The sequence below is a fragment of the Dermacentor albipictus genome, chromosome 8 (assembly GCF_038994185.2).
Source record: "Dermacentor albipictus isolate Rhodes 1998 colony chromosome 8, USDA_Dalb.pri_finalv2, whole genome shotgun sequence".
Classification (NCBI taxonomy): domain Eukaryota; kingdom Metazoa; phylum Arthropoda; class Arachnida; order Ixodida; family Ixodidae; genus Dermacentor; species Dermacentor albipictus.
The window spans coordinates 90617039-90644354 of record NC_091828.1 but is presented as its reverse complement, the minus strand read 5'-3'; the positions used below and the strand labels follow the sequence as shown (position 1 = coordinate 90644354).

At 46.7% G+C, this 27316-nt stretch overlaps 2 protein-coding genes across 4 annotated transcripts in view; one reads left to right on the top strand and one right to left on the bottom strand.

The window, feature by feature from the left end:
- Window positions 1–12439, bottom strand: part of LOC135911337 (cytochrome P450 3A5-like) — a 51517-nt gene extending 39078 nt beyond the window's left edge. For 2 of the 3 annotated variants that reach the window (XM_070522891.1, XM_070522890.1), the window contains exons 1-3: window positions 12281–12439; window positions 11102–11201; window positions 2467–2519 (exon numbers count right to left, since the gene is read on the bottom strand). In XM_070522891.1, the coding sequence (XP_070378992.1) occupies window positions 2467–2519; window positions 11102–11201; window positions 12281–12360 (233 nt within the window). In that variant the 5' untranslated portion in view covers window positions 12361–12439. The remainder of the gene's footprint in view (window positions 1–2466; window positions 2520–11101; window positions 11202–12280) is intronic. The other variant, XM_070522892.1, reaches the window with a different exon arrangement.
- LOC135911357 (uncharacterized) overlaps window positions 1–27316 on the top strand; it is a 371373-nt gene that overhangs the window by 221332 nt on the left and 122725 nt on the right. The gene's annotated exons all lie outside the window — the stretch shown is intronic.

Here is a 27316-nt window from a genome sequence, read left to right as displayed (position 1 = left end):
CTCTTGCGAACTTATCCGACGCACGAATGGCTTTTTGAACAGTGGACCCTTTTGGAAGCACTGCTTATTCTGTTTTACATTGTCTGAATCAAGCGCTATATATATGTCTCACCGTTGCGCATTTACCAGCGGATTGCATGAGCTGCTCGATTTCATTTCCTCAGGGCCGTCCAGAGGACCCGCTACGGAGGCGGTAAGGCTCGGACTACCCGTGCCGACGTTCGGACGGGTCCGCTCGAACACACACTGTGTTAACAATTTGCATAGTAGAAAAGTCGCGTTGTGAAAAGAATTACAAGTGCAATCACGGTATCACGATAGTGTGCTCTTTTACTATTTGTCTACCTGTCCAATTATTTTCCTGTCTGTTTAGCTAACGGAAACAGTTGCTCCGTCGACGAGAGGCTATACTGCTCATTATTATCAATATTTGCTTGGCAAAAACCTATATATACTTGAGAAGAACGGGAAAGCCATTAGTAGGCTAGTAACTTGCAATCTCGCGCACGGAATGCACGATCTCTGCAAACCACAGAAAAGCACAAAGCGCACTCATCATTTTGTACAGGAAAAATATATTGCACTTTGATGATTCTATAACTTAGCCCGCATCTGCGCAAATTGCCGTGTGGCTCTCGGTTAACGGAATGTGGGAGACCGCAATCGCGACACGGCAATGTCTCTGAATACTTAAAATGCGGTTTCACTCGAGCGTGTATATACATGCCGGTACTTTGGCACTCGTCTTTAGAGAAGCCCAAGCGATATGCCGCTATTTGCAGTGCTCGTGTCACATACGAAACGAGCGCGTTTTTATTTCTTGCAGCGTGCGAAGCAGCCACAATTCATGCCTAAAAGAGAAAACTTTGAAAGCCTTTGTATGTCAAGATACGGTTCGCAGGTGTGTTGCCTGAATGCGAAATGCTTTACCTTGTGGTACCCGGTGGTACCTAGTGATCAAGCTTGCATGGCGTTTTCCCCAGGAACTCATTCGAATAGTTTACAAAACCAAGGAGAGAAAGACGAAGAGAGAGGCAGGGAACAAAATATATTCTTGCTTGTTTTTAGGACCACTACATTTACGTGTATCCGCGAATTCACAAATCCACCCTATCCCCGAATCCCTAGCCAGTGAGTCCCCAACCGCTAAAGTCCCGGTGCTTTCCGTATTCTCCAGTTACGACGTTGCTGGGACTTGCGCGCAAATGATGCCATCCGCAGAAAATACGAGATTCATATTACTTTTTTTTTTCAGAACCGCGTCGTTTCAAGATTTTTTACTGTTGGCCCAGTCCCCTGCTTTGCCTCTGAGGAGAAGGTTCCACGCATGCGCTGCAGCGCACTCGCAAGCACGGCGATAAGACAGCGAGAAAGCGTAGGCATACACCGTTGTTCCCATTCAACTTGCGCAAACTGCCAGCACTGGTTACCTGACCGGTGCATAAGCTTGGTAAAGATGCGGTGGCCTTGCACTAGAAGACACGGGCGAAACGCACGCAACAGACAAGTTTTGCAGGTGAACTCCTCACATGGCGTATTCAACCGCAGCGGTAGCTTTGAGATTATGGAGTGGCACTGCAGAGCTCGACGTCCCAGGTTCGATACCCGACGGGACAGTCGGTTACTCGCAGGTTCTAGCACTGACGGGCGAGTCGGTAATGTATGATTCAATTATACGGGTCGCTTGAAAAAAATGCTCCCACACAGAATGTTAAGAAAGCATTTCTGTGCTAAGATTTAGGTGCGCCTTCAAAGCTCATTCCATGATCGAATTTTTATTTAGGGGTACAAGCAAAGTGAATAGATATTCGAAAGATAAGTTGACTGATCACTTAGCGGATGAACCAGCCAATTAACGAACTAAATGCATCCATATGGCATGTGCCGACAACGCTAGCCTGCTTCGGGCTCAGAGCTAATGACTCACCCAAAGCGAGATACGACAATGCATTGAAAACTTTCTAATACATCTGTCACGAAACCGCAGGAACTGAACATAGTAGCCAGGGGAACGCGTCATGGGAGCACGCGCGAAAGGGCGTTAGCGTCACGTTGATCGTGATTTGCCGTCGAAGCGCTGCAAGAAGAAACGGCCACTGGGATACCACGAAGCCGGGAGCAGCCTGTTGAGTTAGCTGATTCCTCAACGTACAATTTATGGGTACGGATCATTTGTAACATTGAGGATAACAGATAACAGGTATTGGTAGCGATTCTGACTAGCATATGTGAGGCGAAGTGAGAAGCCACGTTCCTGTAACTAGCCGTTTTCTATTTCTTGAATTTACGATTTGTTTGCTTTTGACCTGTTCAACAGCCGCATATACAGGAAATCGCCTATAAAGCTTTGTCAGATTGATCTAAAATTCCAAAGTGGAAGCGAAAAAGAGCTCCTAATGGTTTACTTTTTCATATATTTCATTGAAAAAAGAAAAACAAGAAGTCTATAGCTTAAATTGTACTCACCCGAAAACGTCACCGTATTCTTTCAGCCACCGTCCGATGCTTTCAATCTGACTCTGAAATGACCGAAGGAACTTGAGAGTAGGTTTTTTGTTTTTGTTTTTACGGTTTCTAAAAAGAGATGTATCGTGCATGATGCTTTAGAAAATTTCAATCAGTTGCTCAATTTTCTGAAGTTCCATGTAACGCACAAAAACTTTATATTTCGTATTGCTTTGTTATCTATTTTGTTACTGGAACAGAATGAAGAGTACTAGCGATTTCCCATCCCCCATTTAAAGCGACACTCAAGGAAAGAAAATAATTTTAGCATTATTAATAAATTACTCTCACCATAACTCTTAGAATAACAACGGACTTCGTAAGCGAGACAAGCCGCAAACATAAAAAAAATAAATGGTGTCGCTGCCTTCAAGTTCCCGTATGAACTTGCAGGGATTGCATAAGATTTGGATTATGTATACCAGGCACTAGTTAATCGTTTAACGGTATAAATTATGTGTTAAAGGATATAACAATTGGACTTGGCAGGTGTCGCCGTTGCACTTAAGCAATGATGCCTATATACGAAAAAAAAATAACGTTAAAGTCCGGGACACCACACTGACGCACCGGCTCAGGGATCACCGCACGAAAAAAAAATGCACATTCACTATCGTTCACTAACCAATGATCGCGACGTTAACGAAAATGCAGTTTGTGTGAGTGTCCCATGTGTGAATGTACCATGTATTGCGCTATGTGTCACAAGTGCATGCGATGGCTAATGAAGAGATCCTGGCATGCGGTGCGAATAATAGTATTTCTTGGCCTTCATTACATAGCATGAGGTTGTAACGCGTTGCTTTGTTTTTTGTGTCTCCCTGGTCCATCGTTTTATATGCGATTCTAATAAGGCCCGTGCGGATGAATTTTTATGCATGAATACCATGTTAACAGAAACAAAGATTTAGTTCGAAGTTAGCGTTTCTGTATGTAGTCTCCTCTCTGCCTCATCTACCGCTTCCACGCTACAAAGCTCGAACTTTATAGCATTTATTTACCCCCTTCACGCAGGTTCCGGAAGTTACGCTGAATATGCCTAATTCCTTCTTTTTTTATGTTTCGGTGCATTGCAACTGCGCGTAGCGGCATAAGGATTGGTTGCGCCAGAGGGAACAGCCCGTGTTCCTATGGTAGGGAGCCTTCATGCAAGCGCTGTTTTGCTGGCATGTATGCTCCCTGTCCTATAGCATTATTTTCGCATGGAACATTTCACCAGTGAAAGCAGCAGGCTGTCAAGCAAACCAGTGAACGTGTGACATGTCTCGCATTACGTTTTCACTGCATAGCGCACCGCGATGCAGCGAAGACGCAGTACAGGGCACTCCTTGGGAAAAGAAAATTGATTCCCCAATTCGCAATTCGCCAATTCGCCTCTGTGATTCTAGGACGGCAGTGAAAAATTACGCCAGAGCAAGGGTGTGTGGTGAAGCCGCGCGTGTGCTGCGTGTGGTCGATCTCGCGAGTGAAAGTCGGTGTGTGGTGATAAAGTGGTTTCCGGCCCACATGGGCAGTGATGTGTCGGATCGCGGCAACGCTAACCACAACGAGACGGCGAACGCGGCGGCGCGAGGACTAACCAACCGTGCCGCTGCTACTACAGCCGACCCGTCGTGGTGGTGGGAAACCAAGGACAAAATGACTTCGTACAATGAAATTGTGAAATGGTACCGACTAGAGCGAAGGACTATGCCGCCACCTCATCCGGGCTTGACCCGTAAGGAGGCGGTTTTATACCGACAACTTCAAACGGGGTCGTTATTCACCCCGGTGCTGATGAGGCACGTGTGTCCAAGTGTTTATGAAAGTGATCTGTGTTGTGTGTGCCGAAAGGAAAGAGCCACTGCAGCTCACATCCTTTGGGACTGCGCTAAGAATCCGCATGAAGCTGCAACACTAACAACGATCCCGCCGCGCCGCAACGAGATGCTATGACCAAGATGTTCAAACCCAGGCCGTCCAGCAGATCTCGGCGGCCCTCGAAAGGCAACGACCGAGCGAAACCGGAGGGAGGCTGCCACCCCAAAGGAGGGGCAGGCGCGGTCGACCAAAGGGAATAGTGCGGCCGCGGCCGAAGTAGAGGCGCCACACGCCGCGAAGACGTCATGGCCGCGTCACGGTAACGCCTCCCTAACAGGGGAAGGCTAACCGTTCTGCAGGTGTTCAGAACAAAGTTTCGTCACTCACTCACTCATTCGCCATCCCGGCCCTGCGAACAGTGGATGTCCCGCGGAGCTTTTACAAACCACAACTACAACGGCTGACGGGGGAGGGGGGTGTTAGGCAATGATTCATCGCTTTAGAGTAATGGCAGTAAGGGTAATTTTGACAGCACGCCGCCTTCGACAGAGGTGCTGCGACATTCAAATCAGTTGCTAGGTTGGTAATTTTGACAGCACGACGCCTTCCATAGAGGTGATGCAACAACATTCGAATCAGTTGCTAGGCTGGTTCCTGTATATGCAAAAGGCTACAAATATCTTTACCCAGAAACTTATGCGGCGAGCGCTACGTGCTTCCCATTGTTATCATGAGCGACTTATCATCAATTATGTGGTTCGGACGATTACTTAGTGTTTCTTTATTCAAACGTATACTGTTCTGGGGCGCTATAACGTAAAGCTGTTCCAAACTTTTCTATTCCAATTCTGCAATCAGCCCTCCGTGATTGGTCAAAAGCATTTCAGGGCCAGCCCTACTTCGCCTGTCAGTCACGCGATGCCACGCAAACCGCGATAGCTCCCCACCTGATATGACGTTTACGCTCTGATTATGCATGATTGGACTGAACAAAAGAAAAATAGTTATTTCTGGCTCGACGCCTTTTCGCCATTAACCATCGGGTATTGGTCAAAACCTTTCGGATTGCACCCGCTCCACCTGCCTGTCACGTGACGTCAGAAAACCGCGAAAACTCAGCGTGGGAAAGTGGCGTGTACGCGTTAAACATCCATTAATATGCCGAATAAAACTGAATTTTCCTTTGAATAGGCGCAGGCTACCCCGTTCCGAAAGGAATAAAAGATGGCTGACGCCAACCGCTCAGGCACTGGCTACTCGCACCTGCCGGAGAGCATGGGTTTATTTGCGCACAATAAAACCATTGCGTGGCCGTGTAAGGCTTTCGAGCACTTTAGAAACGTTTGCGTCCTCGCTTAGCCAACTTTTCTTTGCTGAGGGCCCTTTTTAGTGGCATTCTTGACCTTTCATTGCATATCGCCGTGATTTTCGACCAGCCACCACAAGTTAAGTAAGGGAAAACGGACCAATCGCAGACGCTGACACCACACCTCTTCATCCGGTTATCGATTTTCAGTGCACTGGATCGGCCCCATCGAATCCCCTACCACGAATCCCCTACGCTGTATGACCCCTTTCTTTTTAGGTATCTTACTGTTTTTCTTGTGTAGAATTAAGGTGGCTGTAGCACCTCTGTAGATATATTCCAAGATATTTACGTAGGCTGTCTGTATTCCTTGATTACGTAATGCCTCTATGACTGATGGTTTATCTAGTGAATCAAATGCCTTTTCGTAATCTATGAAAGACATATAGAGAGGCTGATCGTACTCTGCGGATTTCTCGATTACCTGATTAATGACATGGATGTGATCCACTGTAGAGTATCCTTTCCTGAAGCCAGCCTGTTCCCTTGGTTTGCTTAAGTCAAGTGTTGCCCTTAACCTATTGAAATTTCTCTTAGAGAATATTTTATATAATACCAGGAGTTAGCTAACGGCCCTATGATTTTTCAAGTCTTTAACCTCTCCCTTTTTTGGTTTAGTATGATATTGCAATTTTTCCAGTTTTCTGAAACTCTTGTAGTCAATAGACACTTCGTATAGAGAGCCGCCAGTTTTGCAAGCATTATGTATCCTCCATCTTTGATTAAATCGACTGTTATTCCAACTTCCCCTTCCACTCTTTCCCGTTTCATGTCTTGCAAGGCCCTTGTGACCTCACCGGTAGTTATAGGAGGAGTTTCTGTATCTTGTTCAGTACTGCTTCGAATGGAAGCATTCTGACTCCGCTGCGTGCTGTACACGTCAGTGTAGAATTCTTCCGCTCCTGCTACTATACCTTCTAGATTGCTGATGATATTACCCTGCTTATCTTTCAATGCGTACATCTTGGTTTGTCTTACGCCAAGTTTCTTTCTCACTGATTTCAGGCTGCGCCCATTTATTGCGGCTTTTTCAGCCTTTCTCACATTATAATTTCGAATATCCCTTGTTTTCGCCTTGTTAATCAGTTTTGACAGTCCTGCGAATTCTATCTTTTCTCTTGAGTTGGACACTTTCATTACTTGTCGTTTCTTTATTAGGTCCTTCGTTACTTGGGAGAGCTTGCCTACTGGTTGCCTTCGTGCCTTGCCTCTCACTTCAATTGTTGCCTCTGAAGCAAGCCTAGCGACGGTTTCATTCATTGCATTCTATGGCATCTTCATCTTTCAGTTCTAAGGCTGCATATTTGTTTGCAAGCACCAGCCTCCATTTGTCTGCTTTTAGTCTTACTGCCTGTAGCTTGACCTGTTTGTTCTTGACGCTACCTCTTACTAAAATAGCGCATTACATCCAATGGATTGCTTGAATTGGTCTATTTTTCTTCGGTTTAGCTTTTTGGCACGTGCTGCTCAGTGTGTGCCCAATTCGTGGCTGCTCCCCCATAGCGGGTTCACGCCACTGTAGCGAGAGACGTGCAGAATGCCTGAATGCAGTTGGATATGCGCCGCGCGTTTTTGTGCATACATGAACCAGAAGCATTGTTTCCTCTGCGAGCATTGCACATCGCCTGCCTCCTTGCGACATCGCCCCGCAAACTTATCACTTCATGGTCCCTCTTGACATGGTCTTTTCATTTCCACATTGCTCGTGAGCACAGTAGGGTACGATCACAAAAGATTGCGTGAGAAAACAGTTTCTGACCTTTGCGGCGCACAAACATAAACACTGCATGAGGCTGCACGCTGCACACAATGAAAGTAAACACAGCCGGACACATCCTCCATAGCTGTGTAGCCTGTGTTTAGAACAAAAGCGCTGCACTAAACCTTCCCTTAGCATGGATTGCGTTACACGCGCATCGTATAAACACGGGCGTTGGGCCTTCACATTTGTCTTTTTTTTTTCTTTTCATATTGCTCGCATATCTTAAAGCCGGGGCGTCCTGCAAGGTGCCTCAAGTCCTACCGGCCAATATCCCTAACTTCAAATGTAATCAGGTGAATGGAGCGAATGGTCTTGTTTCGCTTAGATGTCAGGCTAGAGGAGCTGAATTTTTTTCCCTGATGTCGTGAGTGGCTTTCGTCGCCGCCGTTCAGCTCTGGACAGCATGTCAGACCTTGTCTCAGCGCTCGAATTTGCTAAAGGAAACAAGCATTCCGCCTACATGCTCTTCCTAGACATACAGCAAGCTTTCGATTCAGTCCCGCATAAGACGATTATTTTCGCTCTTCCAACCGCGGGGATTTCGAGTCGTCTGCTCCACTTTGTGCATAATTTTCTATCGGACCAACGGATTAAATTATTGGGGGAATAACTAGTGAATACTGAATTGTGGAGTGCGGTGTCCCACGGGGCCGTGTATTATCGCCACATTTTTTTAACACCGTACTCGCCGCGCTTCCAAGTCGTTTGCCTCGGGACCCTGACTTCTCTGTGAGCATAGCTGTCTACGCAGATAACATTGTTCTGTTGATAAGCGGCCCTTCGCACCATGGTCCGCGGCTTCGTGCAAGCTTGCAAAGAGCTCTCAACGCTACCTCGGAGTACTTGGGTGAAGTTGGCCTGCTCATATCACCTGCTAAGTCGGCTGCAATAGCATATCGCCCTAAACAACGCACTCGTCGAACAATGAGCCGACTGTACCGTGACGATATGCCTATAAACTGGTTGCGGCAGCACCGTTATTTGGGGTAATTGTGGATGATCGCATCTCTTGGCGTCCTGCCGTTAAATCTGTACGACGCAAATAGCACTCCCTCCTTAGGTATGTGGCCGCCTTGACTGCTAGAGGTGCTGGCTGCGACCAAACAATGGCTCTCCAGGTGCACCAGTCATCTGTACTCTCAGGCATGATGTACGCATTACCAGTTTTGAACATATCACTTAGTTTGATCGCCCAACTGGAGCGAGATCATTGCGTTGCCCTTCGACTAATGCTTGGATTACCTCGTGAGGCGCGATCACTGGCATTACTCACTGAAGCGCATCAGTTACCCCTGAGGCAGCAAGCAGACCAGAGAGCTCTGTATCATATTGAGCGTCTGCACCACGCATTGAATGGTCATTCGCTCCTTGATCGTCTCATTCACCACCCGTTATCTCGCATGGGAGAAATGACGGCATTATTTATGAATATCACTACCTTTTCTGAACATGCTGCTTCAGATACGTCTCCGCCTCCAAAAGATATCACGAAACACGTACTCCCCATCTACCTCACAATCTCTTACATGCACAAAAAGTCTTATATGCCCATTTCGGCAATATTCCAATTGGCTGAGTCTCCCATGTTCGAAAAGTTTCCAGATTATCTTCAAGTATTCACAGATGCATGTGTACACAATCACGGTCAAGGCGCCTCTGCAGCTTTTCTCTGCCCTTCAACTCAAGTACGGCGCATATTTCAAATACCTCATCCAACTTCGTCAACAACTGCGGAGCTAGCGGCGAATAATGTTGCGCTGAAATACGTGCAAGAGGAGTTAACTACATCGAAGGTTGCCATCTTTACGGACTCCCGTGCTACCCTCAGCAGGTTACACGCAATGAGATTGATTGTCCACTTGTGTGCAGCATTACTGACTCTGCGAGCAAAATTACATCACGTGGGGTATCTCTCGTTGCTCAGTGGATACCTTCACAAGTAGGAATCGCCGGAAACGAAGAGGCTGATCGGCTGGCTTCAACTTGCGCTCATAACAACTGTGACTGCTTAGAAATATTGTGCAAGCTTGATGAAGCTCGTCTGCTGATTCGTCGCCACCTACTCAAGCAGCATCCAGACCAGCGCGTCGCAAATGGAACGTTCCGGCTCCGTGTTCACGGTCTAGGCTTGCCTCGTCGCGCTAGAGCTCAACTACTCAAGCTGAGGGTTGGTTGCGTGAACGTGCACGAACGTTTATACAGACAAGGACGTGTTACAAGTCCATGGTGTACGTCTTGTGGCTGCTCCGAGTCACTTCAGCACCTTATATTTGAATGTCCCGCTTTCAGTGCGCAGCGCATGTCGCTAGTGAGAAACTATCATCTCCTTGGCCTGCGGTGTGCGACACTGGAGGAATGTTTATACCCCAGTGGTTGTGCGTCTAAACGTGATCAGGCCTATCGCGCCCTACTTCCCTTTTTAACCAACTTAGGTTCACGTTTGTAGCGTGGACATTCAACATTCTGTAGTAGGGTGACCTTCAGTGACCGGCCCTACTGTGTGAGATATGTACTGTGTTCTACTTTAGTCTTTAGATTTGTCCTGTTGCTCTTCCTTTTCTGTTTCCTCCCCTCCTTCCTATCTTCCATTTCTGTGTTGCTTTTACCTCCCTGCAGAAGAGTAGGAAGGCGTTGTGCCCCTTCCGGTGGCATTTGCCAGCCTGCTCCTCGCTTTCCCTTTCCTGTTGCTTGTGTATATGTGTTCAAAACAAATAATAATAGTAATAATAATAATAATAATAATAATAATAATAATAATAATAATAATAATAAGCCGCTAGGTACTCATTTATACCGTGCTTAGTTTTCTGTCTGTTCGACCTTGAGTGAATGAATGAATGAATGAATGAATGAATGAATGAATGAATGAATGAATGAATGAATTTTGACAGAAAAAAATACCAAGAATCTTGTTCATAGAGGTTGACAAAAATGCGCGAACGCCTGAGTAATTTTCAGTCCCCTTCCCCGACCCGTTCCCACTGCACAAAACACTCAAGCACACGGGGCAAACATAACAAGTGAATCAAAAACAAAAACAAACAAAGTGAATAAATACACAAGAAAATGAAAAGCACATGAAATACGTAACAGAAATACTGAATGCGATTTGTGTACAAAGGAATGAACAGTCATACCAGAAGCTACAACGAATACATGTTCACTTTTCCCTTCGCAAAACATTGATTCCTAATTGACGCGTCAGTGTGTTAACTGCTGCGAGAATCCGATGGCACAATACGTAGAAGAAACGAAACAAATGCATTATCACAGTACCGAAAAAACGAAACTAGTGAGCAGAATGCAAGTTTTCCGATGCTGGGATGCTTCATGCTGTAGTGTGCAGAGTGCATGGTTTCGTACAAATTTATTTTGTGGTACTGCCTTCCTGCCGATCCTCTGAATTTAAAAAAAAAGGCAAGTTCATTTCTGCGGAGCGCAGCTGTCTTTTGTAAACGTGGTACTGGCGCAGAACAATGTCAGAACAAGGTCAGTAGTTTAATCTCTGCAAATATCAGTAGTGCCTGTGAGTTCAATGCACACTCATTGTTTCGAAAAACCTCGTTCGTGAGGCCACTATCTGTCAGCTTGTCGTCTGTTGCGTGGCTCAAGGCGTTTCCTACAGAGCTTCGTGAAGCGCTGAGCTCGGAGGCCACAGTTTCACTCACCGGATTCCAATACTCGTCTGTGTTGCCATTGACGAGACTACGGAGCGGTGGTCCCGGAATCCCTGTGCCGTCGAAGGCGTCGAAACATTTCTTGCGCTCACTGCAAACGTCACAGTACATGTTTTGTAGATGTATTGCATATTATGCAGTAAAAAAAAGTATAATAGTGGCACTTCGCAAAGCCGCTATCTTTCTTTCGACTACCTGAGTTTATGAGTGCACTCACACACGCACGAAAAAGCGATGAGGTATTGCGTTTCACACGCTAAAACCATGGCTGGAACACAATACACGCCGTGTTGTGGAATTGGGAATTAATTCTGACCACCTGGTATTGTTTCACGCGCATCCATCGTGGACGGTACACAAATGTTCTACACGTGAACACGAGCGATATCACCGAAAGTAGAAGCTATTCCGATAAATAGGCGTCGTATTTCTTTCTGTTTTTTTACCGAAGCTTTTTTATTCAACATGCACCAAATGCACGGCACAGTCGCTCATTTGCATTTGGCCCCGATCGAAAATGCGGCCGCACCGCGCCCTCGATCGTGCCCATGACCTCGAGGACGGCAGCGCGAAGCCACAGCCACTTGGCCACTGCGGCAGGCAAATAACGACCGGTAATCTTGCGGCAACACGAGGATGAAAAAAAAAAATGCGTGTGTATCTTTTTTTAGGCATTTTCCAACGTTGTGACTGCATGTCTCATTGCGCACCGTGGAAATCTGTGCGGGTGATGCGGTACCATCATGCAAAACTCAGGGACGTATTCAGGAATGCATCCTCGACGTATGTCTGGAAGCTTTGCCTCCGCTGCGCTCTAAACTTGGATACAAGAAAGTGCATGGCAGCGCGACGTCTACACTGCAGGGGTCGCTGCGTTTCATTCACGCTCCGCAGTTATTCTGCAGAAAAGGAACGTCTTCTTCAGTGAAGGTTCGATGCTTTGCAACTCGGTTGCAACTCGGTTGAGTGGAGGAAGAACGTTCGTCTCTTTTTTTTGTCGTTGAGTCGAGGAGCGCTTGAGAATAGGAGGGAATTACGCCGAACTTCGAAGCCAGAACTACGCGTCAGTCCGAGATGGAAAGCTGAGCAAATGCCGCGTTATTGTTTGCTTGTTTCTCCGTTTCTTGCGTTTCACGCGACCCATGCTCCCTGGAAAACGAGATCTCTCACCTGATCAACCAGCGAGCGGCGCCATAGCACAGGCACAAGAGCGCAGAGAGGACGAACGAAGCCGAGAAATATTCGAACATCGCGAACGGGCCGCACAATCCGCTCTGGAGCTCGGTCTTTCCGGCACTCCACAGCCACGACGCGGTCTCAAATGAAACAGTCGCGACCAGGAGACTCAGCGGCCGCCACAGAACACCGCGATGTTCTGTTGCAACAACCGATTTACTCTTTATGCGGGTAATGGTGGCGCAACGTTGGTCGCTTGCAAAAGCTCGTCGAGCGTGCGCGCTATCGGGCGCAACAAAGGAGCGCTTGCGCTGAATTTTCCTATCTCGAGCTATCGCAAGGTATTTCGTTACCCGTTGTTTCAGGGTCAAACGCCTTTGCCGCGCATAGACCAGCCTGCGCTGGAGCGCAGGCGTACCGAAGATCGCCAGCTTCGAGGACGCCACGAATCGCTACACTGACGCGCTGAGAATTCTTATATCATTCCGAGAAGGTTTCTGCACCACGTCCAGCAGTCGGGCATGAGGAGGAGCACTGCGTGCCCTCGTACACTAATTAGGACTGAATTGCAACATATTTCGGGATAGGCTTTAAAGTTTGATTATTATGCGAAGCAAACTAGCCGCACAACCACGCTCTTCCTTGCTGCGTCGCGCGCGGCCGCGTAGCTACCATATGACGTCATAACAACTGCAAAAGCGGAGGCTCAACTCGTGCGCTCGCTTGCGGCCGTGTAGCTACATAACCGGGTCTCAGCTCGTGCGCTCGCCTGCATGAGTTGTTTCTTCGTATAGCCGAACCAAATATAGCCAAGCAACAGGAGTTCACCAGGCTAAACAGTGGTTCAACAACTAAAATAAAGGCTAGTATGCTTCGCATCCTGGGCTTAACCTGGGCTTAACCTGGGCTTAACCTGGGCTTAAGCCACAGCCATTTTTATTCGCCACCTGGAAAGAATGCAAAATCTAGCCAAGTCCGTTTGGGCGAACGTGCTAGAACTAGACAACACTTCATTTGAGAGGGCTCGCCCGTTGGAAGCCTACGGGAAGGAAAGCGCCCTCATAATCGTTGTTAGCGTCTAAGAATGGAAAGAAAGAGAAACTGCGCCACAGAGTGCATTCAAATTCAAAGAACCACATCTAGATAGCTTTCACGTAATGTTACGAAACGCTGCGTCTCACCGTGCTGTTACCCAAACTCGGCGTCCACGATATCAAGGTTAGAGCACCAAGTTATCGCGCATACATTGCATTGCTTCCATTGCGATCCGTTGCAGACGCCGTTTTTGTTGGCGTCACCCTGAAGTTTCGTATTAAGTCCAAGGCCGATGGAGTCGTCGCCGAGCGCCGTATGCTGTACGTGCAAGTAAAACCGTGCGAGGATGAACCTGCAATCGCGGCTCGATCTCGAGCACGCGACGGATGACAGTAGGGAGGAAGCGCGCCGCCTTGCGTCGCCCGCAAGGCTTCGGGGGGGGGGGTGGAGGAGGGGTGGCCCGGGTGGCCATGCGTGCCCGGCCGGGCCACTGTATATTGAAAGCCATCTGTGACGAGTACAGAATCTGGGCTGCGCTGGCTTTTCGCGACTTAGTTCGCGTTGATATAAGCGGCAGCATCAAGGTTAATTCGCTCACTGCTGCTGCCGCGTTTCCTCACTGGAGCGTTTCGACGGCGAGCTTCCGTGGTCATCCATTGAGACGTGTTCATGGAGGACGGACGGAAAGCGTGGGAGAGGCCCCGGCTAACCCGCATCAGTTAGACAGTGTGTGGGGCGGAAGTCACGTGATGTTTTTCGCGAAGGAGCACTGGAAATGGTACCCCGAACGTAAACGTTGCCGTAGCAACCGCACTCCTTAAGCTCTCGCTGCTCCTCCGGGCCTCCGAAAAGTGATATCAGATTTTTAGAGCCGGGTCATTCTCGAAGCCCATTCTGTTCGCGAGACTCAGTCTGGAGTGGGGTGTGTAAGCCTGTCAGTTGTGCTTCGAGTCAGTGAGTGCGAGTGTCAGCCGACAACACAGACACTGTAGCGCCCACCGACGCCGCAACGCGGCGCACTTTGGTCGGTGCTTGCAAGAAAATAAAGTTGGGTGGCGTGTGCTCGAGGCGCAAGTTCGGCACGCGCAGTGTCATCATAGAGGAAGACATTCAACACAACTTGTTTCTCACTATAGCACCTGGAGGGAAATCCGGTGCCACCGTCTATGGGAGTTTCCTAAGGGGCACTATGCCGCCATGGCAATGGCGGTATATGTGTCTGAGAGGCTTGTGTCGGCTCGTGTTGTAAGAGGCTTCGTCTAAAACATGGATATGGCTACACAAATAACGCGTTCTTAAAGTAAAATCTTCTTAAAATGTTTCGGTTCACGCATATGACATCTTCCAGTGAAGTTTACTCACCTACAATGCATAACCAAGCCAAGAAGAGCAAGAACAGACGACAAAGTGTTCCAAAGCGAGCAGAAATCTTGTCGTCTGTCCGCCAATTTAAGCTGCCAGCTGAAACTTCTTACGTTTCATATAGTTGTACATGCAATAACAAGTTCTCGTAATTAAGCAAAACACCTTTTTGTGTAATAATAAATCTAAAATAGTTTCCTACGTACTCTTTTAGCAGAAAATTAATCATTGTGACAGACGAAGCGGTACTTGCCTGGCTCTCCGCCAATGATGCCATTGCCAAGTTACACTATACCGGCATTCCCATGCATACCACAGCGCAGCAGCGCCAGATTTGCCTCTAGGTAATATAGTGAGAAATTCTATGAACAGGAGCGGACATTCCCATAGAGCCCAGCGGCCGAATCGACTGTAGACGAAGTGGATAGGAGTAACACCTTTCGGTTTCGGTTTTGAGCGCGCGCGTTTTGATCGCTATCTGGCACGTTCTGCGGCGGCTGCGGTAATCGACGCGTTTCTGTTTTATTATTTTTTTTCCTCTGCTGCTCAATGTCTGTCTTGGGGCGGAATCGCTTAGCTAAAATAATAGCGAACGATCTTTACAGGCTTTCATCGAATCTGTGCCACATGCAATTTCATAAAGTAGTGGCAGGACGACTTATAAATGAGCAAATGTTTATTTCGCTCTACATAAACTATAGTTCCGGGCTTTTAGTGCATTCATCCAACGTTGTGGCACCGGGTAAGTAGCAGTAGTTCCAGTACGAAGCTCCACCGTACGGCGTCAGCTGAAAAATTTAAATTACAAGCATGTGTCATTTTGGTATTTAGACCTTATAGGAAGGCTGCGTGTAAGGCGTACACGTGCGAAAGCGGAGAATGGACGGAATTACAAACAAAAGCAATTCGCTTTTACATGCAAGGCGTCGCAAATAAACTACTTTTTCCCAAGCCACATTATAATTTTCCCTATTCCCGGGTATTATGTCCTACACATTAAAAGCACAAACGTACGGGCGACTGCGCATTTTCAAAACAACTTGGCCTCAGTCGACGCGATTGTAGTACGCCAAGTAGATAGAGGTGGCCACAACACGGGCTCTCAGTCAGACCATCTTACGGGGTCGCAGAATGCCTTCTAGTCGCATTCAAGACAAATTACTGGGTGCAAAGCCTGTTTTCAGTCGTTCAGAAGATAGAATTTTCGAGTTCTTGTTCTTTGAACTCCCCGGCGTTGTCTGTCGCGCGTTCTGCCGGCGCAAGCAACATACTCCAGTGTTATCACTCTTGGCAATCGCTCGCCGCGTCTTCGACAAGCGTGAGTACCGAATGAAGGTACATGTTGTTGCAGGGCCATAAGAAGCGTTAGAAACTTGTCTCACCAAGATTCAGCCCACGCCAAACTGTCAACACGGCCGGCTTGATTTTAAGGCGAAAGCATTTCTAGGCTCATGGTAAAGTTTGTGTCAGCTGACCTGACCACCGTATTGTCCCCCAGAGGGTCATGACGCCGTGTGAAGATGGGTTAAAGACAGATTAAAGAATTAAAAATGATTGATATTGACAGTTATTGAATGATAACATTGTAATAGCGATTGGTAGAGGTTAATAATGACTAGTAATGACTACTAATGACTCAGAAAATATTTACCGCTCAAAAATTTATAACGCCCAAACAGACGCCCCTAAACATCTGACTCTGGTGCGGGAACATCAAATTGGTACCGCCACTTGTCTATCGAGATTGCGTCTTTTCTCTTTTGCCAAGACTGCTCGAATGGCAAGAGGGTGTGTTTCTGGTATTCTAGAAGCATGAGACGGTAATTTTTTTATTGGGTTTTACGTTCCAAAACCACTTTCTGATTATGGGGCACGTCGTAGTGGAGGACTCCGGAAATTTCCACCACCTGGGGTTCCTTAACGTGCACCTGAATCTAAGTACATGGGTGTTTTCGCATTTCGCCCGCATCGAAATGCGGCCGCCGTGGCCGGGATTTAAGTTGGTAATACAGCTCAACCTATAGATGACTCGCGCTGACGTCATCCTAGCCGTCATGTCGGTGAACTGTCGCGGTTGTTCCGTCTGTTTTGTTCTGTTATCCTGTGTTTTGTCTGAGTCTGTTTTCTTCATCATGGTTCACCAACATGGCGCAGCTTCGTCCGCTTGGTGCCTCGCGTAGCTCCAACACTCTCCAGCACAGATGGCAGGGCAGAGGCGTCCCCTATACTTTCTTTCCTCCACGGAAGCAGGTAAGGTAAGGTAAGCTAAAGTAAGGTAAGCTCCACGGAAGCACGGCATTGAATGCCGTACACCGATATGTTATCCTGTAGCCATCACAGTGGAGACCGTCGCGGCGAGAATCTCCGTCCGTGGCGTCGCGTGCAAGCCGTCTGTATTTCGGCTTTAGCTCCCCTTCAATGCTAGCCTGTGTGCCTTATTTAGCAGTGATACGAATAGCATTTTCCATGAAAGTACATGCCCTGGAACGAGCGACGAGAATGCAGTTCAATAGAGGTTTTTTCCGCAAGGCACGGGAATTTCGTAGACGACGTTTGTGGCACGCTTGATGAAACGCGGGACATGCCTTTTCTGACAGCCAATCTTCTTGTGCGGTTGTTCGGAAAGTAATGTGTGTGGAATACTAATACGTGCGGAGGGGGAGGGCTCTACGATTACCGCAGGCTTATTCCGTACAAAAAAGGAAATTTAATGCAATCGATAGCATGCTCACCTTGTGTTGGCGAAGTTTCCTGCATCTCTCGAAGTTGTGTTTCATGTGTTCATTTATTACTTTTTGCTGTGACAAAGTTACTAAGCCGGGGAAGGCATACGTGCGTAGGAAGCAAATTTAGCGCAGAAAGGGGCACAAACCTCGGTGAACTGCTCTAATACGCAGACGTGTATTAAATGTAGCCAACGCCCACCGAAAGTTTCTTAAAAAGAAGAGAGTCGTTAGTCATCTAGTGATTAAGAGTGCGAACACTCATTTAAACAAAACAGAAAACAGGCAAAGCATTATAGTGCTCTTTTCTGTTTGCGCGCGAAGTTTGGCATTTGCTGTGTTGCCTGGAACAACATAAACAAAAATCTTGCGAAAAAAATTGAAGACGTACAAAGGTGCCTTTGTTTGCAAGTTTCATTACAGTTTCTTCAGGCGCAACTATTATTACCGCTATGCACACGTCTTGAAGGGGTTGAGCGTTGTTTCACTTGCGGTACGCCACAGGTATCATATATGTTCATGCATTTTCAATTTAAAATTATGTATGGCCAGGTATCGTCGGAGAACTTGACATTGGCACTTGCGTTGCCCGTGCCACGGCCAGGCTTGCGGAGACAGTAGTGTTTTATGTCCTGGGCTCACGCAGTCTGAGCGCTGTTAACACACTGCATTACTCAGTGGAATGCTTCACGTCTTGATATTTATATTTTGGCCACGTCATCATGATCATTATTCATTTGCCCTTAAGGGGTCTATACATGGCACGTGTTTGTACTTTGCCTTATTTACAATGCCTCACTTCAGTTTTTGTAAGGAGTCGCACGTTAAGTTTACTATGTTAACTTTCCTTCAGTTCATCATTAATAAGGCCTCTTCCCTGTTCATGGATACCTAGAAATAAATGAATGAACGAATCAATGAGTGAATGAATGAGAGAATGAATGAATTTTTTTCAACCAATTCTAACATTTTAACACCCGCAAACACTTCCACATCCAGCAACATTACCTAATCTTTTCGTCTTTATATGTGACCATGGACAGCACAATTGTATAACAATAAAATCCAATGTCAGTACAAGCTTAATTGTTACGCTAAATATACCAGTAATTGGTTCGCTAGACTATCCCAAACTGAACGCTCGCTCCAACGAAAAATTGCTAATGTAGTATGTGCGCTAACTTTCCTCCGTCTAAATCAAAATTTTGATGTATGAAACTCAGTGTATCAAAATTGAGTTGTCGTGGTATACCTTAATTAAGCGTAATGCATTCCTTTTTTGTTTAGGTACGTAAAAAGCTGTAAAAAAGTATGACGTGGATATTCCTAATGTATATAAATCCGCTGCATATAAATCCGTTGAATATGACAAAAAGAAAGGAAAAAGAATGCCGAAACAATCCTCATTTTCAATAGGTGTTTAGTAGAAAGACTCGACACGCTCCTGCGTTAGTTCCAAAAACCTTGGTGCTGAAGGGCTGATGATGTGATTGAATATACTCGCTTTGATCCTGGGATTTGCTGTGGGGTTGGGCCAGACAGGCTATCCTCCTATGTGCAGAAGTTGCCCCATACTTATGCACTATGCGCATTATAGTTGCCCTATACCTATGCGTTATGTGTACATACTGCCCCATGAACTGGTTTGGTCCCGAATGCTGATGCAAAACAGCAAATGTCGTCCTAGTGTGTAAGTCTGGCAGTAAGAAACTAGTGCAGAAACTAGCGAAATGTCTGGTATAACTTTATCAGTTTGTTGCAAATTATTAAAGCATTTTATTTACACTGCGCTGCATATATTTCTTGAATCTGTGATTTTTGCTGAAACTTCTAGCGCGGCTTTTGGCGGGGTCGCTCGCGAATCCCGCAGTTAGCTGAATTTAAATATGAAACACTAAAAATGCTTCGCAGTAACTACGTTCATGACGGGGATGCGGCCCAGCTCCATGACTTGCGGGAATATAGCTGTGCGGTTATAGTGTAAAGAAGTTCAAACGCAGACGCTGTCTACCAAGTGAATTTGATACGTCAAAGCACGTACGTATATAACATAGAAGGTGAACATAGGTGGAAATTTGAAGTAGTCTGTCGCGTCATGAACATCGATCATCGGGCCCAAATCGCCCACCCATAATAGCAACTTTACTGGTGCTCTCTTTCTTAATTTGAGCAAAGCGTATGATGAAACACCATGCAATTTATTGCAAATCTTATTCGCTTCAGAATCATGTGAATTTAGGGAACTTTGTGGACTATGCGAGCATTGTTTCTCCTTCCCCTCCTCGCTTGGGGTTAATAGCACTATGGAGGTACAGCAGTGCTGAAACTAAATAAAGCTAAATAAACCTGCATCGCTCTCGTTGGCATTAAATGAGGGAATAGACTGAATGATCGCCCATGCAGTAGGACGTATTACGCACAAAGGCGTCTCGTGGTAAAGATAAGGGCATCATTTCGGCAAAACATACTTATTGCAGCGAATAGTAGTGTAAAAAAGCGTAAAGAAGAACGGCACACTTTAAAAAAGGATTAAAAGCTTGCAGAACATGTATTCTGCAGTTTCTTTATTACACAGGATACTTAGCTTGCATGACGTCTCAGACAAAAAGGAAATCAACAAAATAAAAAAAACAAAAAAGGTTAAGCTCTCAGGCACGCAACGCAGGATGACAGTGAAAACATCGTGTGGAAAGAATTGTCGGGATCAAAGAAACGGCGAGAACGTTGTTCTCCGAAGACTCAGTCATTAAAATTTTATAAGGATACGTAAAGAAAATGCAGATCCGAAATCAAATTGCAATGAAGCAGGATAAATTCATTGAATATCAAAATCTGCGCATGGATCTTGTCAGGCCCGGGTCAAAAAAAGTAAAAAAAAACAACAGCAAAAGTTTTCACCTACCTCCGCGTCGGCGCGATTTCAGCAGAACCCACTTGCTTATTCAGTGCACGCATATCGCGAATCTAGAGAAGCGGCACGAAAATACAGACACATTTAGACGACTAACAGATCGTAAGAACGAATGAAGCAGGAGCAATGCTTAGGAGCCAAGAAAATACAAATACCATTGCGTGTTGAAACGCTCGAATGAGCCCGTTGATATTATGCGTATCCTACGCGAGCGCTTGTTCTTGAGCCGACGTTTCTGTGCCCTTATGCATACGCAATTTCCCTGCGTTGCACGGTCCACGTGCAGTGTTGAAGATGTATGTGAAAGCGGAAAAACTTGACACCGAGGAATAGAGTTTTCCTCGTTTCCTTGTTTCATTTATCAAAACGCACCGAGTGCTTCTGTTGACTGAGCCTTTTGTTTTTTTAGCACTGCTTATAGACCTATTCATCGAGCGAGGAGGAAAGGGCACGCCGCGAGTCTTTCCTCCTCTCCTGCTTGTGCGAGCAGGCGCGGCGCTTCTTGAATGGATCGACATTCGGGCGAGTTGGTACTGGTTGAACATCTTGAAGGGACAGCGCAATATGACGCAGATAGAAGGCAGGAACACACAGGACAGCGCTGTCCTATGTGTTCCTGCCTTCTGTTTTCGTCTTATTGCACTGCCCCTTCAAGATGTTCAATCACGCTGTCCTGCGTGTTCCTGCCTTCTGTTTTCGTCTTACTGCGCTGCCCCTTCAAGATGTTCAATCAGCGCTGTCCTGCGTGTTTCTGCCTTCTGTTTTCGTCTTATTGCGCTGCCCCTTCAAGATGTTCTTGAATGGACTGACTAGAGTTGGTTTAGTACTACATATCGTAAACGTCGGATGCTGCGGAACGATTGGATCGTTGTCGTTCTATCTCTGTTCTCTGTCTGTCTGTCTGTCGTTCTCTGTCTATCTCTATTCACGGGGAACATTATGTGACGTCAGCTGACACAAGGCCGCTGGGGAACCACTGTGCAGTCTTTGGGTGCAGGAGCAACTGCAGTTTGTGTGCCGAAATTTCTGTCTGGATGCGCAAACGTGCTACGTGCATCATGTGCACGTTCACACGTGCACGAAAGTGTGGACGTGCACACACGTGCACGAACCTGCACGTAAGTGTACGTGCTATGAACTATTGCAGTTGTGTTGGGCTGACACTGGACGAAGAGATCCGGCCTTTCTGAATTGCCCAGTGTGAACTGGAAAATGTTCTCGCCATCTGATCGCTTGGTGTGGCAAAGGGAAACAGAAGAGCGCTCGTGCCAGGCCCAACCCGAGGCGACCCCGAAAACTATAAGCTCCAATCCTTGGACAATATGTGCGTCAGACACCGGAACTGTTCTCGCGCATTTCAAGTGCAGTATATATAGACTTGGTCACAATACTCTATGTCTTCGTTAGCTTCATCTACGAAGCTGATGATGTGGCTTAACAAAGTGATCACTCTGGTTGGTAAACCAGCATCGCGTGCGCATGTAAGTTTTGTAATTCGGCAGTGCCTCATTTTTCTTTTTTTTTTTTTGCTCTGTAAGGCAATAATATCCAAAGGGGACTGCATCAAACAAATGAGATGACGATTTCTGAGGACATTACTTCTGTAAAACGGGTGAGTGTGTCGTAGAGAACGAAACGAAAAAGACCGAAAAAAGAAAGAAATAATTATACTCTTGCGGCTAATGAATGACGTATGCTTGTCTAGGTTGACCAGTACGGCAAGTTGGGCGCAATCGTATGTGAAAAAAAGAAAGACAGAAGTACGGACTAGCGCCGCTAGTCCGCGCTTGCTGCGATGCTGCGATTCGAGGGCGTTAGTAAGATTATCGTGGGAGGGGGGGAGAGGAGGTCAAAAATAGCATTGGCATACTCCAGCTTGGGCTGCACGAAAGTTTGGAACAAAGGTTTAATAGCGGGAGGAGCGAGGGAGAGCTTACGGCGTAGATAACCTAGTGTACGATCATCAGAATTTATTTTGTTGTTAACATGACTAGTCCGAGTTAAGTCATGCAATATACATACACCAAGATATTTGAATGAATCACTTGTTGCAATCTGCACGTTATTGTTGCTATTATTAAGCACAACGCAATAACGACGGCGGTGAATAGACATCCACACGGCTTTAGATACATTCCATGACACGAGCCAAGTGTTATACCACTTTTATATGCAGAATGGGTAAACTTGTAATGCGAAACAGTCGGTGTGGTTAGTAACTGTTCGGTATAGCACAATCATCTGCGAAGGGCCGGATACGAGAAGGAATGTTACAGCGCAGGTCGTTAATGTATATTGAAGAAAGGCGGGATTCAAGTGCAGTACCTTGCGGTACGCCTGAAAGCGCAGAAGGTTGGGAACTTCAGCATGTAAATGCATTTAAGTTACGTATATGCAGTACCCATCCAGAAGCAGCTCCCAAGTCAAACGAGTGCTAGCTAACGCGCTGACGGAAATGGCGCTTCGCTTTATCCCGATGACTGCTGTTCCTTTTCTTGATGAAGAAAAAAATTGGTTAGTCTATCTTGAAGATGTTTAAATGCGTGTGGTACAGAGGATATGGTTAAGTTTGAGAACATTGTGCTTGGCTTGTTTATTCTTGGCTAGGTACTGCGAGCCGCCTAGAGGTTCGCGAGGTGCGGAAACCAATTGAAGAAGCACTCCGCTGGCGCAAAGCGTGCACTGCAAGCGCTGCTTTCTCCGCGTCGTCTGCTACGGCACCGGGCCCATTTCTTCGTTACGAAGCGAATTTGTTTGTGTCACCGAAAAAAAGAGCACGCTTATCTGTTATTCTTTATCAGATATTGATCAGCGATGTGCGATGTTCGCAGCTGTTTAACGGAGAACTAAGCAGCCGAGCTGGTTTTGCTGACAACGACCGAGAGAAAGAGAGAGAGAGAGAGAATAAACATTCGTGGAATGTTGCGCTGCCGCGCATTCCTTACGAAAGCGCTCACGTGGACGCTTAGCGAGCCGCGCATCCCGGTGTTACCGCAAAGTTCTGTTCACCGTGTGCAACACAATTTCATAGACTGTTGAATAGTGGCTTGCAACTTTTGTAAGCGGGTCTCCGTGCAAGAGGGATTCGGCCGAACGGGGAAAATAGGGAGTAAATGAAAGGTTGAACGACCTAATCCACTAGGGTCCTTATTTGCATGTGAAAAGGAATATCATGGATCAAGACAACTTGGCTGTCAGAAACCGATCAGTATTTTCAGACAGCTGTTGAGAAATCAGCATTACCAAGCCTGTGGCTTCAATACAGCAGCAGTTAAAATAAGAATTTGGTTTAGTAAATTTTTGCCCCATGTTTTTGCATGTATGGCACAACAAAATATAATAAGCGTTGACCTGTAGGACTTGAAAGCACTGTTTTGTGAAAACATTGTCGAAATTCGTTCTAGCAATTGTGTTGTTTTTAAGCACCTAACCTATTAAGCACCTAACAAACGAACGAGTGAATGAATGAATGAATGAATGAATGAATGAATGAATGAATGAATGAATGAATGAATGAATGAATGAATGAATGAATGAATGTTACCTCAATTCTTTTTTTCAAGGACAAAGCCCAAGAGCGGTCAACTCCACTTCCCCCGAATCTGTCTCGTCTGTGTCTGAGTTTGTGAAATGAGCTGTCGTCAGCCTTTCAACCTCTCTTGCCCAATGGTAATATTTTTCGCAAGTAATCGTAAATAACGGTTGCGACAAATGATTTGCTCTTGCAGTATTGTCACATGCACAGCAAAAGAAAAAAAAGACATAATATTCAGATTCTGTGAGCAGCTTTGTTTTGTAGTGATGTGCCGATAGAACGTGCGGTACGCACTGTAAGTACGAGACACTTAGCTCTGTACTATTGTTTGTATATTCTGCTTCTGGCTGCGCAGAGAAAGAGAGAGAGAGAGAGAGAGAGAGCGAAAGAATACAGAGAAAGGCACGGAGGTTGACCAGAGGTAGTTCCGGACCAGAGGTGGGGGGAAGGTTTAAGCGGGATAAAAAGCGAAAGAGAGTGGAAGGATGAGATAAAGAGAGACGTGCACGAACAAAACGCGTACACTATAGAGCAGTAGGGTGCGGCATTTTTAAAGCCCATCGTGAAGCCCCGTAGGCAGCAGGAACCTTAAAAACGCGAGTAAGGCCTTCAGCGCGGATGTTCTATCGGAGCACTGACCTAAAGCTTTGAGTTCTGAGAGTGGACGATTGTCCGACTGGTCCCGTACTCTGCACATCACTTGTTGGAAACTCGCTTGATATTTGGCCATTGCTGAGCGAGTTGGCGAGCATTAGTAACGCGTTGGGCGATAACCTTTCCGACGAGCTTCGCATTTCTTGCTGGCTTTCGCAACCTCCCCTCGGCTTCGTCGTGCTGCGCAGAATCGTCCCCTGCTCAACGCGTTCAGTATCACTGAGATGCGTTGTTCTATTGAGTGGAGCGGGCCACCGGGATCGCCGTTTTCATCAACGGCTCCCGGGGTGCACGGGGCCACGGGGGAGCGAGACAAAGCGAGCACTGAGAGAAAAGCGACAGCCTAGGATGTGTACTAGGTGCGTGCGTGTGTGCGCGTGCGTGTGTGCCTTTGTGTGTGTGTCTTCATACGCACGTGGGTCTGCGAGGAGAACGGGGTGGTAAGAGAGAGAGAGAGAAGGAGATTCTTGATGATGGGAAGGAAAGGTTGGGGTAAAGTGCAGCGCAGTAACTGTCTCTCAGCAGAGGACACCTCAACCGCGCTGCACAGGCGGTAGGGAATGAAAGTAGGGGGAGAGAAAGAGCACCAGAAACAGCAGCACGCCGCGGAAATGGGATGGAGCTAAAGGTGGTCGGCGAGGCCGACAGCCTCGGCTGGAGCAGTGAATGGGAGGCGCCAGATGAGCCGAGACAAAGCGCCGTCGAGGCAAGAGAGAAAGGTTGCCATGTGTTTCCCGCATCGATCTCGTAGCGAATCGAACAGTGAGCGCGCCCGGGTGCACTGCGGGTTCCTTTTGGTTCCGCCGCCTCTCGTTCCCGAAAACCCGCGCCCCCTTCCCAGCGGCGAGTGCCAATTTCCGGTGGTGGCCCGGTCGCCTGTGTTCGCTGGTTTCCGCAATACGCACAGCTCCGTAGTTTCTACCGAGCGTTAGACACGCAGCCTGAATGCGTAACCAAATGTGTAGAGTTGGTACTTGTATTTCCTTTGGCGTGAACGAAGAAAAAAAAATCTGATTGGGTAATGACGGATGCTTCATAAATCATACTTTAGAGCATGCACACGTCTAGCTTGCAGAGGGACGTGTTCAGGATGAACAGGGTTAAATTAGGGAACAACAAATGATGAAAACCGTAGAATATAGGCTGAAACAATAAGATAATATTCAGTAGTCAGAAGGCACGAGTAGATGAAGCTTACCTTGCGTTCGGTCAGCTGAAAAGATTTGCAAAAGACGTGCTACAACGATCTGTTGCACACCCGGTTATAGAAATTAAAACACTATATACAATCGGATCTCAATAAATATTAATTAACGGTGATGGCGCAGTCAGTGGTCAAATGTGGCTAAGATTCGGATAGAAAGTATCCTTTTTTTTGCAATTGAGTTAGATGCCAAATAAAGTAAAGCAATTTTTACTGAACTTTCTCCGGTTTGGTCATCACGAGAATTATCAATGGTCTCCAAGAAATGCGTTCATTCCTGTTCTATACCAGAGGTAACAGGATGGAAAAGAGGGAGCAAGCATTTCCTTGCGGGAACCAGAGACGGAAACATCAGGCAACGGGCTACGTCGTACAAGGCGAAATCTGTGGTAAAGGCAAACGAGATCAAGATATGCGAAGGATGCTCACGACATCAACACCAGCGACGTCAAGGACATCGACTTAAGTAGCAATAACAACAACAACAACCACAACAATAATGGTATGCAGCTTTATGTTAATACAGAGCATAGATGAGGGCTATATGCCTCGCCTGTCAATTTATTCATATGTTTCTTTCGTCTGTGCATCAGTCCGTCCATCCCCAAAGAGAAATGATGCCTTCGCACTTAAAAAAGCAGCTAAAAGAACAAAAAGAGGAAAGCAAGAAAGAGTGGGACCGGAACACGCTCTAAATGACAACGGAAATGAAGGCACGCGAGCATGGACGCAAGCGTATTGACAAGGACAGCATAATTTTCGGCATTTCCTTATACTTTTGTCTGTGTTAGTGCGCTTGCTTTCCCGTACCCTGAATCTCCGCGAAGTTGTCCAACTTTCAGTCGTTATAAAAAGCATGTCAACGTTCGTGCCACAAGGGATCCTCGAACATCACGGTGAACTTCTGAAGAAATGAGCGAACAGTGCGATCTCTTCAGAAAGGGTGTGGTACCGAGTGCGGCTCGTGAACACCATTCTGTTCTCCGAAATCAGCAATTAGGTAATGTAAATCCAAGTAGAGTTGAGACGTACTTCGTGAGAAAAATCGAGTGCCTCGTTATAAGGCGTGCTAAGACAACGTAGCAGCATTTTCCATCTCGGGAGTAGGATATCTCCAGCGTGATAGTATCGCGTTCAAATTTCGCGCCATGGTGGCACGTGTCACGTGGCATACGTTCGCGGGAGAGCAGCAGTTGTTGAGATTATCCGCGCGCTTGGTGCAGCAGGCTGCTGGCGATATTCAAGTTATCGGCACAGGCTGGCGAGAGGACTCGCCAAGGCGAAACTGTAACGACTATGTGAATCTGTTTTGCTAAATGAAAATTGCACGACGTAGTAGGCGGTGAAGTTCCTCAATTTACCCCCCCGCCCCCGCTCGCCCCACTACCTACCCACCCCTTAACAAAGGCAACAGCGCAGTTTAGCACTGCGCTTAATCTCCTCAGATGGTGTTCTAAGAAACACTGGGGTGCCATCTTGGCGGGGCAAAGCATGCGAATCAACTGTGCAACGGAAATAGTTCCACGGAAATTATTGGGTGTCCTGCAACGCTTGCGTGATCAAGTGAGCCGCCCGTACAGCATTGTAGGCGTCCCACGTAGATGGT